Raw genomic sequence first — 19,784 nt, forward strand, 5'->3', positions numbered from 1 at the left:
AGACAGATGAAACACCGCTAAGCATTTTCCCCAGCATGCTACTGATTCTGCCAGCTCACCACCTTCAGTTTAATAACAACATTGGTTTCCTATTTACACATTAAGTAAGAAATTTTGAAGGAAGGGTCAAGTTAATAACATTGACCCCAGTACTTGACTGATACTTTATTGACCTTAGAGAGAGAAAAGGCAAAATTTATCTTGGTAGGATTTGAACCTGGAATGTAAAAAGAAAAACTAAATACTGCACAGTATTTTTTTAAATCCTAATGATTTTACCAATCCTCCATCACTAATAAAGATGTTGATGATGATGATAATGATGCTACTGTTGATGATGATAAATATGATGATGGTTTCTAATATAATAATAAAAATAAGAAGAGCACTCAGCGCAAACCTCTGCCAAGGCAACACCAACATCCTCTCAACGATTAGCCAGAGATGATGTTTAAAATGAGAATATCTGAAATAAACTTGACTGCTCTTACAAACGAGAATATTAAAAATTAACCCAACTGCTCTCAAAAATTAAGTAAAAAAAAACAGGAAAAATAATCCAGAATCCTTGTCTGGTACCAACCAGATCGATCCCAAAATCTAATCAGTTCGTGCCAGTCACGGGGTCAACCATCCCCGAAAGTTTCATCCGAATCCATCCAGCGGTTCTTGAGATATCTTGTCCATGGACAAACAAACAAACAAACGTGACTGGAAACAATACCTCTGCCTTTGCTAAGGTGGAGATAATAGTCTTTTGTAACATACAAGACCTGAAATTTTGTAGGGAGAGGCAGTAGTTGATTGCATTGGCCCCAACACTTGACTGCTTTTTTTTTTATCAATCCTGAATTGCAAACTCAACCTCTGCAGAATTTGAACCTAGAATGTAAAGCTGGAAGAAATGCTTCAAGGCATTGTGACTGATGTGCTAATAATTCTGCCATCTCATTGCTTTAATAATAATAACCATGTGTTGTATTTTACTGATAGTAAGGTAAACTTCCTAACATGGAAGCGACTAACCTGGACTGCCTATAACAAGCTTCAAAATTTCCTTCAGTCAGGTATATTTCAAGTTAGATGAGCTTGTGTGGAGAAAATTATTCTCTATGGAATTAAGACTTGGACTATGAAAAAGAATTGCATGTGTTAGGGTACTGAAGTCATGATCGTAAGAGTGGAGGTGCGTGGCTTAGTGGTTAGGGTTTAGGAACTTTTGCTCCTAACAAAGAAAGCTGAAATATAGAAGATAGACATTCTCCAAACACAAGAATAAAAAAAACAATAAGAATTTGCAAATACGGCCGTAAGTTGTTTTAATCTTGGTACTGTGTGCAAATTACAGTATTTGTATAGAAAGAGATAAAGGCTGTTTCTGAGCATTCTTATTCATATACATAAAAGGTGGTTATGTTTGACTGTTATGTCACTTGGAATCGCAGCAGTAAGAAAATATGTGTAATCACATTGATTGTGCTGTCCAAGAGCTATATATTTAATTATTCCACAAAGCAACACCATGACGTGCACCATCCAGTGGAGAATGGATGAGACAACTGGTTTCAAGGGAGGTAATTGTCTACAAGGGTATTGGACTCATGATCGGAAGTTCATGGTTTCAGTTCCTGGATTGGGTTACATGTTGTGTTCTTGAGAAAACACTTCATTTCATGTTGCTGCAGTCCACTCAGCTGGCAATAGTGAATAACTCTGTTGATGGACTGGCATCCCGTCCAGGTGGGGAATATATACGCCATGAAAACAGGAACCTAGCCTTTGTGAATTGGTATGACATGAAAAGGTAACTTTACCTTTTTAAGGATTACCTTCATGCCATCTTTTTACCTTCTATTTGTTTCAGTCATTGGACTGTGGCCATGCTGGGATACTGACTTGAAAGAGTTTTAGTTGAATGAATCGATTCCTGGACCAGGTAGTACATTGTGTTCTTGAGCAAAACACTTCATCTCATGTTGGTCCAGTCCACTCAACTGTAAATGAGTCACCCTGTAATGGACTAGCTTCCTATCCAGGGGAAAATGTTAGTCTGCTCATCTAGCCAGTGGAGTAGCATCACTTGAAAGCTAACAAATGATGCAAAGTGCATTGTGGCCAGTGATGTATAACATCATCTGATAGTCTGGTCAATACTGTCATGTAATCCTGAACAGGCATAGTGACCAGCTTGTCCCCCTTCCCACTCACCCATGACTCAGTGGAACATCCAGAATGTGACATCTAGAAGAGAAGAAGGCTGCACTGGAATCTAGTTAGTAAGTCATTATGACTGAGTAGACTGCTGTCATGCAAAGGGAAGTTCCTTGCTCAAGGACAAAATATGATGCCTGGTTCATGACACGAACCCATGATTATGAGCTAAGCAACCTGTTGACTATGTGTTTTCAAATATATAACATATACATCACATATATAATGTATATCATCATCATTGTCATTGTCGTCATCATCATCATCATCATCATCATTCGATGTCCACTTTTCCATGCTTGCATGGGTGGACAGAATTTGTTATGATAGGTTTTTAACAGCTGGATGCACTTCATGTTGCCAGCCTTGCCTATTTCCAAGACTTGGAAATGAAGGACACTCCTTACATGATGGTGATGCTCGTTTACCACTATCATACTATGTCAAAGGGCGGAGACAGCAATGTACACACACACATACACACACATTTCTTTGTAGGCATTGTGGTATTTATAACTTGGTGTAGAACTCAATACTCAATGTACATATACTTCAGAATGAACGTCTATTGAGTAAAGAGCAGTAATGAGAAAACGAGATAATGAAGGAATAAACAATTATCTTTTGAACTTCATTAGCTAATGAAGGTCATAAGATAATTATTTATTCCTTTATTATCTTGTTTTCTTGTGTGTGTATGTAATATATATATATATATATATATATAAAACAGACTTCTTTCAGATCTTATGTAAGAAGTTCACTCACAAGGCTTTGGTTGGCCAGGGCTATAGTAGAAGACACTTGGCCAAGGTACCACTCTGGGGACTGAACTTGGAAGTCTATGATTGGAAAGCAAGCTTCTTGCCACACAGCCAGATATGTGCCTTTGTATCCTAATACTGTTTTCTTTGAAATGTCTATTGGACGAGTACTTCTACTTTGTCAAAGTTTTCGTTTATTTATTCAGCATTTTTTCTCAGTCATTGTGGAACCAAACAACATTTTAAGGTTTCAGTCTTATAATTAAGATGTTTATTTAACTTTTGTGATTAAAGACTAAGAATTTCCTTAATTAAAAGAATTTAATAAAATATTTTCATTTTTCTTTTTTTTTGTATTAAATGTTATCTTTGCTTTCATGTAGTTTGATAAATTAAAGTACCAGTCAAATACTGGAGTTAATTTAACACTTTAGCACTTAAACAGACCATATCCAGCCAAAACATTCAACCTGTTTTATGCTCAGACTGGACAGATCCAGCTTCTCACACCTACTCTACAATGTCATTCTAAAAAGTTAATAGTTACTTCATCAATATCTCAAAGCTACAAGATAATGCATGAGTAATTCAAAACAAATAAGTGTTATTTCAAGAGTGTAAGCATCTTTTAAGAAAAGTTAGGCATAAGAGGCATCAGATGTGGTGTGCAAGAGAGACGACTGTATTGGTATGGTCATGTGATGCATATGGATGAAGGCAACTGTGTAACGACGTGCCAAATTCTAACTGTGGAGAGAACCTGTGGTAGAGTTAGACCCAGGATGACATGAAACAAAGTGGTGAAGCATGATCTTTGAACTTTTGGCCTCACAGAGGCAGTGACTAGTGACCAAGACCTTTGGCAATATGCTGTGCTAGAGAAGTCCTGCCTAGCCAAATGAAATTGTAGTTGTGGTTGATGTTGGTGTTACATAACTAGCACCCGTGTTGGTGGCACGTAAAAAGCACCTTTCGAGCATTGGGCCTCATGGAGGCAAAGTGACTGCGCTCTTTTCAAGTGTTCGGCCTCATGAAGGCAATAACTGAGACCTTTGGCATTATTGTCATGCTTGAGAAGAAGACCCATCAAGCTGAGCAAACTTGCAGTTGTGGCAGATACTCTCGGAGTGGTTGGCGTTAGGAAGGGCATCCTGCCATAGAAACCATGCCAAATCAGACTAGTGCAGCCTTCCAGCCCTGGTCGAACTGTCCAACCAATGAATGCTAAAGCATCAATCAACTATCCCTGCCTCCCCACTTCAGGTCTTGTTCTTATCTTAGAAATATTATTATTATTATTATTATTAAGGTAGCACGCTGGCAGAATTGTAAATGTGTTGAGTAAAATGCTTAATGGTATTTCATCCTATCTTTACATTATGAGTTCAGACTCCACCAAAGTCCACTAGGATTGATGTAATTAACTTATCCCTTCCTCCAAAATTGCTACCCTTGTGCTAAAATTTGAAACCATTATTATTATTATTATTAAGGTGGTGAGCTGGCAGAATCATTAACACACCAGGCTTAGTGGTATTTTGTCCATCTCTACATTCTGGGTTCAAATTCTGCCAAGGTTGACTTTACATTTATCCTTTTTGTGTTGATTAATTAAGTACTTGTGAAAAACTGGGGTTGATGTAATTGACTAGTCTCTCCCACCAAAATTTCATGCCTTGTTCTTTTAGTAATGAAAATTATTATTATTGTTATTTCCTTCAAGGTTAACTTTACTTTTCATCCTTTTGGATAAAATGAGTAGTCTCTCAAAATTTCATGCCTTGTGACTATAATAGAAAGGATTATTATTATTATTATTATTATTATTATTATTATTATTATTATTGCTGTTGTTATTGTTATTATTATTTATGTTGTTGTTGTTGTTTTCAGCCTTCTCTATGGATAATTTACAAAGCCTGGATCCTCGGAAGCAAGAATTACTAGAAGCTCGCTTCTTGGGGAGCAGGGTGAGTAGACGCAAACATTTTATAATTTACTTTTTCTTTATATGTCTCAAATTCCGATCCTTCTTTGACTTTTGATGTGTTGCTTCCTACCAATTTATGTTCAAAATCTCTTCAAAGAATTTTGTCGTTGATTATTTGGGGATCTGTTATGCTGTTTAGTAGCATTTTGGCAAGGATTGCAAAATTGTTGCATTTGAACTTAGGTTGTCTTGTGGTGAGGTATTCTATATATGTGGTAATCAACAGTAGTTCCAAACTATGTAAATGGTACTTTATTCTGGAATTTGGAAGCTGCTTAGCCTTTTGGACCTGTCACTCAGACCATCCCTGATTCAACGATATACACTCCTGTTTTAAAGTTATCTAAATTAATACTTTCTTTAAAATATTCAAGTGAATTTATGTCCCAGACACCAACTTAATAACGACAAATGATGCAGAAACATTTTTTGTTAGTGACCAATTTGCAGTTTTGAGTGACAAAAATTTTGACCCCGTTATTGCAATTAAATGTTTAAGTGAAGTTAATAGCCTTTGTGTGTTTCTGAATGTCCAACTCATGTCTGCCATGCTGTAATTACTAAATTATTCATTATTTTCAAGATTAATTGGAAAAACAGTAGTGTATTTTGACAAAAGTTTGTCAAAGTAAAAGTTAAAGATGAAATAAATTAAACAATATTAGTAAAATGTGGTTGATTGAATCTATCACTGTGTTACATTATGTAAGGGCAAAGACTAACATTTTCACTCAACAGAAAGTTTTGATGTCTCCACTTTACTGATGTACATACATGCAATGATATTATAGTGTGATAAAACATTGACAAAGAATAATTGTTTGACAGTTAGGGTTTTTTTATGTGCTTACAGCACTCTGCCAGATGGGGAAAAGGATCCTCACATTGTACATAGGGTAATTGGAGGACATTTGTGGTGTTGATATTTGGAATTTACACTGGTCACTATCAAAGAAACTTGAAGCAGATCCTTTTGGAATGCTTTCAGATGGAGCCATGTTGATCAATTGCAGAAGTTCTTGTCCTGGCGGTACCATCAAGGTTCCTGTTTATAACACATTGTACAAGTGAAGTAGTCGGAAAAGCAGGATGTATCTGTAATATAGTGTGGCAAATAAAACGGTCCTTTACACTGACAGTACCCATCTGCAACTGCCTTCCCTGTCAACCTACATCAGTTTGAAAACTGAATCTATTTGTCCATTAGTTTTATAGCCACACTTCTGACTCTGTCTTCCTTTAGCAAGATAGGTCAGGCAGTATTTTTGTGTCATGTAACTGTGGCTCATGAGGTGGTATGGCAAATGATACTGGAAAGTTTGAGTTTGAATTTCATCCATTAAAGCAAATTTTTCATCTTCTTCCCATATCATTTGAAGGTGACAGGTGGAGAGAAACATTCCGATCTGCAGTAAATTTTAGGAAAGGGCAAATGAGAATTGCAAGTGCTATGTAGATGGATGGGTTGACTCCTGAGTTTCAAATATCAATTGGCAGTGGGGGAAAAGCGTTTACCTTTATATTGAAGTCTGTGTGGTTGTACAACATTTAGGATATCTTGTATTTATATCATAACAGAAGTTCGATTATAAACTCTCCAGACATTTACTTCCTATCCATGGAAAACCATTACAAAGGACTACTTGGATCTTCTCTTATCTGTGATATTAGAGCATGAACTTTCAAGATATATACCTATCTATGAAGAATTACTATTAACTTTTGCTTCCCTAATTTTCCTGTTTTTCTGCTTAATATTTATAGTCACTTATGTATAACTATTTTATAAATGCTTTGATGCCATCAACAACCACCCGTCCATCTTATATTATTATAATTTTGCATTTGTAATTTTTATTATAACTTATGTAACAATCAGTCTTTTTGTTTTTGAAATGCCTGTTCTTTCAAAACCCTTATAGCATTAAAGAAATTTTTCACATTCTTGTTGAGTGTTTGACTATTGTTGATTAGTAGAGTTATGTTGAACAGCTGTTCTCACATGTGGAATTAATCTGACTACTAACTGAATCCACCTTGAGGATTTTCTTACCTAGGAAGGGCAGGCAATTTTCTTCTTTCTAATGGCCTTGGTAATTGTATACTGGACAAGATTGAAAAGACTGATTTCATTGTTTCCTCATATGTTTGACCCTCATCAATTACATCCTGCTTTTCCAGTCAATTACTACTAAATGAAGTTGATGAGAGTTTGGCTTTAGTGTAAAATTTGCAAGCCTTTCAACCACACACACACCATCATTTACCATAGATATCACCAGAGAAAGAAAACTACCTGCTCTTCCTTACTGAAAGAAAATAGTTGGTTAATCTCAGAATCTATGTGACTGAGCACTACATCCAACCTACCCAAATAACAGCTGCCTGACATAAGTCCACCATTTAGCAATGAATGGCCTCTGAACTGGTGCATACCAGATGGTTTAATCACACTGCACGAATGTTAGGCAGCTGTAGCACAGCCATAGAATTTATCTTGAATAGGTAAAACCCCCAACTCCAGCCTCAATCATAGCTACACCAGTTCTCTAACCATAGGGCCACACACCAATGCCTAACCGTGGACCATTTGCTATTGGGTCACATAGAAAGAATAAATTTTAAAATTTTATTTCTATTTCATTGACTATGATAGTCTGCAGGGTGTTTTTGCAATATATATAGTATTATGTATGTAATATATACATATTATATATTTAATAGTTAAATTGTGTATTATGCACTTTATTCTGTTTTGTTATGTGCGTATTTCACTGGGAAAATTGTCTTGTATGAAACTGGTCACTGGTGCAACAGTTGCAATAAAAGACACAATTCAGGCTACCTTTATTGATTCCTGGCATTGTTCCCAGGTCATCATCTTTCATATTCTTCATTAACCCCTCTGTATAATGCAAAGATCTATATTCCACCAATTGTATTGTCCAGTGAATGGAGTGCAGGAATATTGCCTGATAACTTTCCAGATGATCTGTGCCTGACATTGAACTGTAGTTCAATCAAGCAGAAACATTGCAGAATGATTTGTTATAAAAACAACGACTACACTTGTACGTTAAGATCGGTGTCCAGGGATATTTGCAGATTTGTCTGCCTCAGTACTTGCTTGCACATCATCAGCCATAGCACCTTAAGGACTTCTTAGGCTGGGCATTTGCAGCAGATGGAACTTCTGACCAGTGTTCTTTTCTCAAAAGGTGAAAGAGCAAGTATTCCAATCTGTTCAGATGTTGGGAAAGGTGCCATGGTTAGGTTGTAGTATGTCACCTAACATGATTTAGAGCAAAAAAGGTTGTAGACAGAAAAAACTTTTGTGGTGCCTGTGAGGTGTATATCCTGTGAGTAATTTTGTAACTCAGACATGGGCAGCCTTTTTTTTTTTTAGAAGTGGGCCAGCCACACGAGATATCGCTTATCATTAGGTGTGCCACCCTGCTTAAAACATTCAAGATTATGCTTTTTGTTGGTATATCATTCAGAAAGTCTGCTCATAGTTAGGGTATTTGGGTCATGAGTTTGATTTCCAGTGGTGTATTGTGTTCTTGAGCAAGATACTTCATTTCACATTGCTCCAGTCCACTCAGCTGGCAGCAAAAATGAGTTGTACATGTATTTCAAAGGATCAGCCTTATCACATTCTGTATCACACTGAATCTTCCTAAGAACTACGTTAAAGATAAACATGTCTTTGGAGATTCTCAGCCACTTGTATGTTGATTTCATGAGTAGACTATTCCATCGATCAGATCAACTGGAACCCAAGTTGCCTTAACTGAGGGAACACTTGTTATTAGCTTATGAAGCTGTGTGTGCATGCGTGTGTGTATGTGTGTGCAGCCTCTGATTTTGTAAGGTGCACTTTGTGGATATAGTTTGTCATTGTGTTTTGAGGTTTTAAATCTGGGTTAGTGGCAGTAGTTGATGATACCCAACTAAAAGTTGATCTATCAGTTCTGGTAGTTGGTGGTTATAAAATTGTAGAGATGGTAGCTTTTATTAAGAATAGTGTGTCCTGGTGATAGCTCTTGTGTTTGATAGTGTTGTTGTAGTGGTGGTGATATTTTTGTCAATGGTGGTGATTGTGTTTGAAAGTTACTGTTTGGGATCTAGTGGTGGCATTCATAGGTGCTGTAGAGGTGGGGTGGTAGCAGTAGGGATAATGATGGTAGTAGTAATAGTGGTGGTGGGGATGACTTGTGTTTGTAGTAGTAATAGTAGTAGTTGTGGTGATGATGAAAGATATTAGCTGTAATGAGTTGAATAGTTATGTTGCTGGTAGTCATGGTGATCTTGCAGGTGTTTTCTTGCTGGTTGTGATCATGGTTTTGCTAGCTGTTGTGTTGCATTCTGTTGCTAATCCCATTTGCTATGTAATCTTGCTAATCTGATCCACTGGCTCTGCTATGTTGCTAAGTTTCATTGTGTTGTGTTGCTAATTCTCTTGTTTGTTCGACTCCTTCTCTCTCACAATGTTGCTTTCATTCACATAGTATTTTCGTTGCTGGTTGCATTTGTTTTCTTTCTTTATTTACGTATAATCTGGTGCCTGAATATATCTGCCAGTGTAAGTATGTGTGTGGATGTATGTCTGCATGTGTTTGCATTTTTTTTTGCATGCGTGTATTTGTATGTGTATGAATGAATGTGTCTTTGTACGGATATGTGTATTTGTGCATGTATGCGTGTCTGCATTTTTTATGTATGTTCATATGTATGTGTGCATTTGTGTACACATGTGTATATTTGTGTGCAATTGTGTGTGTATGAATGCATATGTTTGTGTGTATGTGTCCATGTGTGTCTGCATCTTTTGTGTATGTCCATATGTATATGTGCGTTTGTGTACATGTGTATATTTCTGTGCATTTATGTGTGTGTACGAATGCATATGTTTGTGTGTATGTGTCCATGTGTGTCTGCACTTTTTTGTATATGTCTGTGTGTATGTTTGTACCTATATGTGTGTATGAATGCATGTGTGCGTCTGCGTGCATGTATGTTTGTATCTCTCTATATATGTGTGTGTGTATATGAATGCGTGTATGTATGTATGTGTAGTTAGGCTCATCTTTGTGTTTTAATCTGTTGACATACCAACTTAGATGCATTGATGAATCAATATACCACAAAGGAATCTCTGTCTGTCTCTCTGTCTATCGATGATGCTGACAGGAGTGCTGACGGCTGACAACAGCAGAGTAGTGAGGGTGCCGATATAGCAACGGTGACGGCAGCCGCAGCAGCAGTGGCGGCGGTGGTGGTGGCAGTGGCGGTGCTTAAGGGTGTCTGTAAAAATTGATTCTGTACCATGATTAATTCTCCGTAATTGTCTTCTTCGTTGGTTGAAGCTGGGTTGGGGTGTGGGTGACGGGAGAGGAGGGTTGTTTAAACACTTTATGTACTTACACTTGTCCTCCTCCTCCTCCTCATTACACACACACATTCTCTCTTCCTCTCTCTCTCTCTCTTTCTCCCTCCCTCACACATATAAAGTAGCATAAATCTTTCTTTTCATGTCATCATCATTCCCTGTTGCAATGCTGCTGCCACTGTCCTCACTGGTACTCTTTCTTATTCAATGCTGGTGTATAGGAATTCTATTTTTCTTCATATATATATTATATATATATATATATATATATATTAATATATATATATATTATATATATATATATATATAATTATATATATATATATACATATATATATATATATATATATTATATATATATATATATTATATATATATATATATTATATATATATATATATATAATATATATATATATATATAATTCATATATATATATATATATATATATATATATCATATATTCATATATATATATATTATATATATATATATATATATAATATATATATATATATTATATATATATATATATAATATATATATATATATATATATATATATTCATATATATATATTCATATTATATATATATTCATATATATATATTCATATATATATATATTCATATATTATATATATATATATATAATATATATATACATATTATATATATATATATATATATATAATATTCATATATATATATATATATATATATATATATACAATATTATATATATATATACACACAATATTTTATATATATATAATGTATTATGAAACATATGTGTCTGAAATCATCATCATTATTATTATTGCTATTATTATTATTATTATTATTATTATTATTATTGCTATTATTATTATTATTATTATTATCATCAAGTTTGAGCATTTGTAAATGTAGTTTTGGAAAAAAAAAGTCAATGACCTTGTGTTCTTGAGTCACAAACATTCTTCCCGCCCCCACCTCCATGCACATACACCTGCACACATACACATAACTATATATATATATATATTACTTTACATTTAACTTACATTGCTGATCGTACACGCAGTCTGCTATCAGCTGGAGATCACAATGATTTTGGCACCTTGCAATAGTATCACTCATTTTAGCATTGCCAAGTAGCATTGATGCAACCAGAGAATGTCTGGATTCTTTTGACACATACTCCAGTGTAGTTTTTGCCCTCCCTTATCCATTAGGGCAACTTGCCTCTTCTTTTAGCTTCATCTTTTACTTGTTTCATTCATTAGACTGTGGCCATGCTGGGGCACTTCCTTGAAGAATTTTTGGTGAACAGATCACCCTTAGTACTTACATTTTTAAGTATGATTCTTATTCTGTCGGTCTCTTTTTCTGGACCACTAAGTTACGGGGATGTAAATACACCAACACCACTTGTCAAGCACTTGGCCACTGTGGTGGAGGACAAACACAGGCATGAAGACATATGTTGATATGTATCTCTTTTACTCTTTTACTTGTTTCAGTCATTTGACTGCGACCATGCCGGAGCACTGCCTTTAGTTGAGCAAATCAACCCCAGGACTTATTCTTTGTAAGCCTAGTACTTATTCTATTGGTCTCTTTTGCTGAACCACTAAGTTAAAGGGATATAAACACACCAGCATCGGTTGTCAAGCGATGGTGAGGGGAACAAACACAGACACACACACATACACATATATATATATACACACACATATGTACAATAGGCTTCTTTCAGTTTCTGTTTCCCAAATCCACTCACAAGGCTTTGGTCAGCCCGAGGCTATAGTAGAAGACACTTGCCCACAGTGCCACCAAGTGGGACTGAACCCGGAACCATGTGGTTGGAAAGCAAGCTACTTAACACATACTGACTCCTGCACCTATGTATGTATGTATGTATGTATGTATGTATGTATGTATGCATGTATGTATGTATATATGTATGTATGTATATACACACACACATACACATTGGGCTTCTTCAATTTCCATCTACCAAATCCACTTGCAAAGTCTTGGGTGGCCCAAGGCTACAGTAGAAGACACTTTCTTAAGGCAGTGCTTTTCAAACTTTTTGCTGAAGCGGAACCCCCAAGGAAACATTCCACTGGCTCGAGGAACCCCTGTGCAATAATTTAATTGTCTTATGCACAGGAGAATTAAAAATTACTGTCGATTTTAGCAATTTTGTAACTTCTTGCGGAACCCCTGGACTGTACTGTACTGGCTTAAGGTATCATGCAGTGGGACTGAACCTGAAACCATGTGGTCAGGACCACACAGCCACATTTGTACCTATAATGTAATGATACCTACTGATTATTTATTCTTTCTTCCCTAATCCTATCTCCCCTTCACATGCTGTTATCATATCCATCATCACTTCATTCTTTAGTTCATTTAACATCCACTTTTCCATGCTTGCAGTGGGTCAGGCAGTATTTATTGAGGTAGATTTCTTAAGGCCAGATGCCCTTCCTGTTGCCAACTGCCACCTGTTTCCAAGAAAGGTAATATTTCACCATGAGCAGACATAGAAATTAGCAACATAGCTTATGTGACTGTGATACTTGTTTGCAATCATCACATATTTTTTATTGGCTGCTGTGAACATGACTGTTTCCATTAATCTCCCTTTTCTTTTAGAGGTGACCTCCAAAATCACTTTCCTAGTTGTATTGGAGCTGACCCTCAGGATGATCCTTCATTTCCAACACATATAGTATAGGGAACATTTGCTGTGCCCACTTCTAAATTGATCCAGGCAGTTATATACTCTTTGTTAAAGAATCGCATAGAAATCACATCAATACTTCAATATTTCTTGGATGCTTTTGGTACATGATACATCACAAGATGAGGACACATGCATGCACACACATGCATACATGCACACACATGCATGCATGCACGCATGCATGTGCACATTCATAGACATGTGTGTGTGCTCAGACACACACAAACATACACTGGGCTTCTTTCAGTTTAAAATCCACTTACAAGACTTTGCTTGGCCTTGGGCTGTAGTAGAACACATGTGCCCAAAGGTGCCATTCAACAGGACTGAACTTGAGATCACATGGTTAGGAAGCAAGTTTCTATATGACTCCAGCATGCTTGTGCCTCTGTTCCATGATAAAGCCTTTTCTGTTATGTTTCATTGTCCAGTCTATGAATTGCTGCCGTGGAGTTAGGCCATTCCATAAAATCAGATCTTTGATTTGTTATTGCCGCATGACTTGGAAGCATGAGTGTTTCCTTCAAATCAACAAGCAGCACCTTCCAGTCTGTTGCAACATTCATATGTCTTGGTCTTCCTTTATCCATGCCCCTGCTTTGTCATTTTTCACTCTCTTTATAGAAAGCATTAGGGTGCAACTTGTTGAATCTTCTTGCATTCAAGCTGCACATTCTTGCTGCATTCAAGCTGCACTGTAGTTTCCATTCATCTTCAAGGATAGACAAGAGTTGGTTCTGCTGCCAGACAATTTTTCCCAGGGTTGTTGACCCTGTTGACACTGAAGTTACGTAAAAAGCACTAATGATGGTGCTGTATAATAAGTTTTCTACAGCAGGGTACCCTTCCTAATGCCAACTATCTTAGAGCATGTACTGCATGCTTTTTTCATGCCAGCTGGCACTAGAGTTCAACCTAACCCTCTGGCTCATCAGATCCTGTCAAAACCCATCCAATCCATAGCATGGAAAACAAATGTTCAATGATGATGATGATCTCTCTCACAAACACACACACACACACACACAGAGTTCTGTATCAAACATTTCAGAAATGCTGCTAATATGTAGGGTGGAACCATATCAGGAAGTGGTGGTCAAGCTCAACTGTTGGCTATAGGATATGGTGGACACAGGGTGGGGTGGGGATGGTGGAGGAGGTTAATACTGAAGGTAGCCATGATGTCTATTCTGGTGAGGAAGTATTGTGGACAGTTGGGCTATGGGGGTGGGTGGTAAGCATAGCTGATGGTATGAGGTCACATGGTTGTCACATGGTACTTTCTTGGGAGTGTTGAATCCCGGACACTGGGAGGTAGGAGTGCATAATGTGCATTTGGACATATTGGGTGGTAGACTATCTGATGGGAATAACGGCCAATTTAGGTCTGGCATATTGGACACTGTATGGGTATGGTGTAGTGTGCAATTAGTGAATGTTGTTATTCATTATGTCATTATAAATATATGGAAGTCCAGTTCTTAAAAGTATGTTAAAGTGGCAAAAGAAAAAAAAACCTTCAATGGACTTTCTCTTTCATCATTGTCTGTCTGTCTATCTGTCTGTCTGTCTATTTGTCACTCTCTCTCTCTCTCACTTTGTGAGTCACAGTTTTACAAAAGACATACACTTATGCATATATATATATATATATATATAACCTTATAAAAATATAATGTATATACCCTGTGCTACCTCACTCTCTGTATCACTCTCCCTGCCTCTCTGTCTCTTTCTCTCTCATGCACGAAAGCATAGTGTTACTCAAACACTTGTACAATCTCAGAGCTTGTGTGCTGACACAATGCTACACACACACACACACACACACACACACACATTCATATAGAAGCCTTCATCTGAAACACGCTGTCATAGTCACACATATAGTCACACATATCATAGTCACACACACGAACAAGTTTGTACCATATATATATATACATATATATATATTTATATATATATAAGCTTATTAAAATGCTCCTACATGTATACAAGTATTCATACACATAACTACCATCTCATTTGTTTAAACACCTACTCGCATACCCTAAACGCAAACATAGCAAAGCGCTCTCATACATCAGTGCTGCGCGCACGCACGCACACACGCACACACATACACACACACACACACACACACACACACACACTCTTGTTCTGTCACTATCTACACATACATATATACATTCCATCTTTTGTCTCACCACATAAACACATACACTTTCTCACTCTACTGCCACCTCTCTCTCTCCCTCCCTCCCTCTTGTTGTTCTCTTCCACTTCTTTCTCTCATACAAGATATAAATATGCAGTTTGAAGACTATCACTCCATCATCACCTACCCCCTTTTCTCTCTCTCTCTCTCTCTTTCTCTCTCTCTCTCTCTCTCTCTCTCTTTCTCTCTCTCTCTCTCTCTCTCTCCTCTCTCTCTTTCTCTCTCTCTTCTCTCTCTCTCTCTCTCTCTCTCCAATCAGTTTTAAAATAGATTCACTGTACTTCTCTCTCAATCATTTCTCCATATGTATAGCAGTGTTCCTTGTATTACAAATGGAGAAATTTATTAACATAGAAATAGATAAGTTAATTACAAATCTCTCTCTCTCTCTCTTTCTCTCTCCCACTCCCCTCTCACACTTTCTCCCCAACTGTCTATTTCTCACTCTTTCCCTCTCACTCACTCTCATGGTTGGTTGGCAGAAGAAAAATTAATCATCTGTTTTTGTCCTTTGTTTCTCTACTGCCACTCCTCCCCCTTTTCACCACCACCACCACCATGATCCCATGACCTGAATCACCACCACTTCCTCCTTTTCCCTTCTCCCTTCACCACCACCACCATCACTACCAACCACTATTGCAGCTATCATGATCCAGAACTTAAGTGACCAACCATTGTCACATACCAGTGAACCATCACACCCATAAGCAAGCTATATCCTTCTCACCACCACAATCATCATTACTACTACCACAACCACAGCCCAAACTATCACCACCTCTGCTGCTACCCTGACCAATCTATCACAACCAAAATACAACTGTCAACTACCACCAGTATTATCACCTCAGACTTCTACACCACCATCACCAGCTGTACTGTCACTAGGCCAGCAAGTAAGCTTCTATGTGGTTGTTTGACTAGCTAGAAGTAGCAGCCAAATCTTCTTCTGATTGTAGAATACTGTCTTAAAGATTAAAAAGAAAACATTGAATAATGCAGTCCAAGATATACTAGGGGCAGGGGGAGGAGCACTGGATGGTCCCTGCTGGAATGCTTTTGACTATTGGTCTTCTCAATCTAGTCTGACCTGGAGCTAAAAACAACAGCAGCAACAACTTGTTCATAACCTTCCAACATGTTACTTCAGCCTATAGTACTACCACTACCACCATTGCCACCACCATCACCACCACTACCATGAACACTATTTTCTTTAATTGAACACTACACACACACACACACACAGGTGCAGAACTTATCTCCTACTCCTCTCATAAATTTTGATGGCCATAGAAAAATTGATGGAAAAAAAAGGGATATCTTTACACCTTAGTGTTTGCTGTTGCAGCTGAAAGTTTCTTATTTAGCCCCATCAATGTTAGCTCTGATTGTGTAGAGCCATGATCAGAGGCCTTCCAGCCATGACAATTCTGGGCTATTTTTTCTTTTGTATATCTAAGACTACATTCTCAAATATGTTCTCAAACATTTTCTATTCTTTCATCTACTCGATAAGCAATATTAAGCAAAATTTCCTATCTTTCTTGTGGCTTATACTGATTCAGAATTTTCAATAGCCCATACTGGTTCCATGTAAGAAGCACCCAGTACACTCTGTAAAGTGGTTGGCGTAGAAATATTGCCAAAATGGATAATTGGGGCCTGATGAAGCGCTTTGGTTTGCCAGCTCCTGTCAAACTGTCCAACCCATGCCAGCATGGAAAATAGACAGTCAGTAATGATGGTGATGACAATAAATAGGTAACCCCTACTTTAACAGAGAAGGAGCAGGCATATTGGTGGTTTAATGGGTGGTTGTTGTAGTTGAAGGAAGGTTTCCTGACTTTCAGAATACAGTTGAGAATATTGGTGAACATAGACACATAGAAGCTCACTTGCTGGCCTAGTGACAGTACAGCTGGTTGCGTGGTAAGAATCTTGCTTTTCAACTAGATGGTTTTGGAGTTCAGTCCCATCGTGTGGCACTTGGGCAAGCGTCTTCTACTATAGCTTCAGGCTAACCAAAGCCTTGTGAGTGGATTTGGTAGATGGAAATTGATGTCTCCAATCATCTAGTACAGTGTTTCTCAACCTTTTTACCCTTGCGTAACCCTTAAAATAGATTGCATGTCTCAAGGAACCCCTACACCCAAAAAGTTATATACATATCTTTCATGTTTTTTCATCGTAGTTCACGTGGTAAATATCATGTATATATATATATATACACACACACACACAATTTTATATCTATCTATCTATATGTGTGTGTGTGTGTGTGTAGATAATTATATTTCATTTTTGGATTTGGTTTGCAAGATTCTTTATGTGAGTTTGTGCGTTGAAGCATATTCTGTTGTGTCTGGGAAGAGTCATTCTCTTTTAATGCCTTATAATTTAACACACTCACTTAGAAAAATAAAGAAGGAAATAAGTGGAAATTTTACTGGTGATTGTGTTAAATTATAAGGCACTAAAAGAAAATGACTCTCCTCAGACACAACAGTATATAATTATAATAATTGTTTATTTGATAACCTAATAGGTTAGATAGGATGATGTTTATATTAAAATATTACAATAACCAATAATATGTTGTGCGTCTGTAGTAATATTACAATCATGAAATTAGTGTCAGCTTATCTCACTCTTTCTTGTGGAACCCCTAGGAACCTTCTGTGGAACCCTGGTTGAGAAACGCTGACCTAGTAGATCTTGCTACCAAATAAGACTGAACAGATGTGTCAGATATTGTACAACTTCTTCCTGGTCATGCCAACTGCTTTGTTGTTCCTCAAACTGTATATTCTTTTCCACTCTAGGTACAAGGCTTGAAATTTTTGGGTAGGGGTCCTGTTGATTTGATTAACCTCAGTACACAACCGGTACTTAATTTGTCACCTTGTCCACTTCTGTTATTATATCACCAGTGTGTAAAACTTTAGTGGTTAAAGATCTTTGGCTTGCAATCATAAGATCTTAAGTTAGATTTCCAGTAGCATGTTGTGTCCTTGCACAAAGCACTTTATTTCACATTGCTCCTGTCTACTCAGCTGCCAAAAATGAGTTGTTCTAGTAATTCAAAGGGCCAACCTTGTCCCATTCTTGTCACATTGAATCTTTCAGAGAACTACATTCAGGGTACATATGTCTGTGAGGTGCTCAGCAACTTGTGTGTTAATTTCATGAGCAAGTTGTTCTATCGGCTTGATCAACTGGAACCCTCATTGCTGTAACTGACGGAGAGCCAGTTAACTACATTCAGGGTACATATGTCTGTGAGGTGCTCAGCAACTTGTGTGTTAATTTCATGAGCAAGTTGTTCTATCGGCTTGATCAACTGGAACCCTCATTGCTGTAACTGACGGAGAGCCAGTTATCACCAGTGTTGATATTCAGTTTGATTGTGATTGATTTGTTGCCCCATTTCATAGGTAGTTGCTGGAATTGGCTTACTGAAAACTTCATTTAAATGCTCTTTCCAGCACATTGTTCGATCCTCCTTGTTTGTAAGCAGTTTACAGTAACATAGGTAATAATCTGTCTGTCTGTCTTGCTTGGGAAAGTGATGTAATGGTAGGAAATCTATGAATCCGGTGGTAAATAAACATAAAACCTTACTTGCTACAATGATCATAGAAACATACTTGGAATTGGAAAAACATCCAAATTTGTATTGAAATTGAACACAAAAGAACTTCAAAAAAAAAAAAAAGAAAGAAAGAAAGAAAAAATAGGAAAGAAATTAAAATAAAAGCAAAAGAAAAATAAATGCCATTTAAATCTAAATAATTGCATCAAATTTAACATTTTCCCTTTCAAAAAAATCAAATCAATATATTTATGCCCGAAATGGGGGAATCAGCAGTGTGTTTGATTTCATTACATAAAACAAATTAAAACTATCACAAGTAACCCTTGTATGTTCTCCATCCTCACCATCATAGCTTTTTATCATCATCATGTGACAAGCTGGCAGAATCATTAGTGCACTGGACGAAATGCTTTGTGGTATTTTGCCCGTCGCTACATTCTGTATTCAAATCCCGCTGAGGTTGACTTTGCCTTTCATCCTTTTGGTATTGATGAAATAAGTACCAGTTGAACACTGGGGTTGATGTAATTGTCTCGCCTCCCCTTCCCCTAAAATTTTTAAGGCCTTGTGCCAAGAGTAGAAACAATAATAATAATAATAATAAAATAATAATAATAACACCATTTGAGCATGGCTGTTGCCAGTACTGCCTGACTGGCCCTCGTGCTGGTGGCATGTAAAAGCACCCACTACAGTCTTGGAGTGGTTGGTGTTAGCAAGGGCATCCAGCTGTAGAAACTCTGCCAGATCAGATTGGAGCCTGGTGCAGCCATCTAGTTTGCCAGTCCTCAGTCCAACCCATGCTAGCATGGAAAGCGGATGTTAAATGACAACAAAGAAGAAGGAGAAGAAGAAGAAGAAGAA

At 37.2% G+C, this 19,784-nt stretch overlaps 1 protein-coding gene and 1 long non-coding RNA gene across 13 annotated transcripts in view; both read left to right on the top strand.

The window, feature by feature from the left end:
* Positions 1 to 19,784, top strand: part of LOC115216341 (serine/threonine-protein kinase tousled-like 2) — a 393,881-nt gene that overhangs the window by 145,683 nt on the left and 228,414 nt on the right. For all 12 annotated transcript variants that reach the window (XM_029785573.2, XM_029785584.2, XM_029785572.2 and 9 more), the window contains one exon: positions 4,869 to 4,945. In XM_029785573.2, the coding sequence (XP_029641433.1) occupies positions 4,869 to 4,945 (77 nt within the window). The remainder of the gene's footprint in view (positions 1 to 4,868; positions 4,946 to 19,784) is intronic.
* LOC118765153 overlaps positions 17,245 to 19,784 on the top strand; it is a 14,128-nt gene continuing 11,588 nt past the window's right edge. Inside the window, exon 1 of the long non-coding RNA XR_005001019.1 lies at positions 17,245 to 17,360. This is a non-coding gene — a long non-coding RNA (uncharacterized LOC118765153). The remainder of the gene's footprint in view (positions 17,361 to 19,784) is intronic.

The sequence above is a fragment of the Octopus sinensis genome, linkage group LG10 (genome assembly GCF_006345805.1).
Source record: "Octopus sinensis linkage group LG10, ASM634580v1, whole genome shotgun sequence".
Lineage (NCBI taxonomy): Eukaryota > Metazoa > Mollusca > Cephalopoda > Octopoda > Octopodidae > Octopus > Octopus sinensis.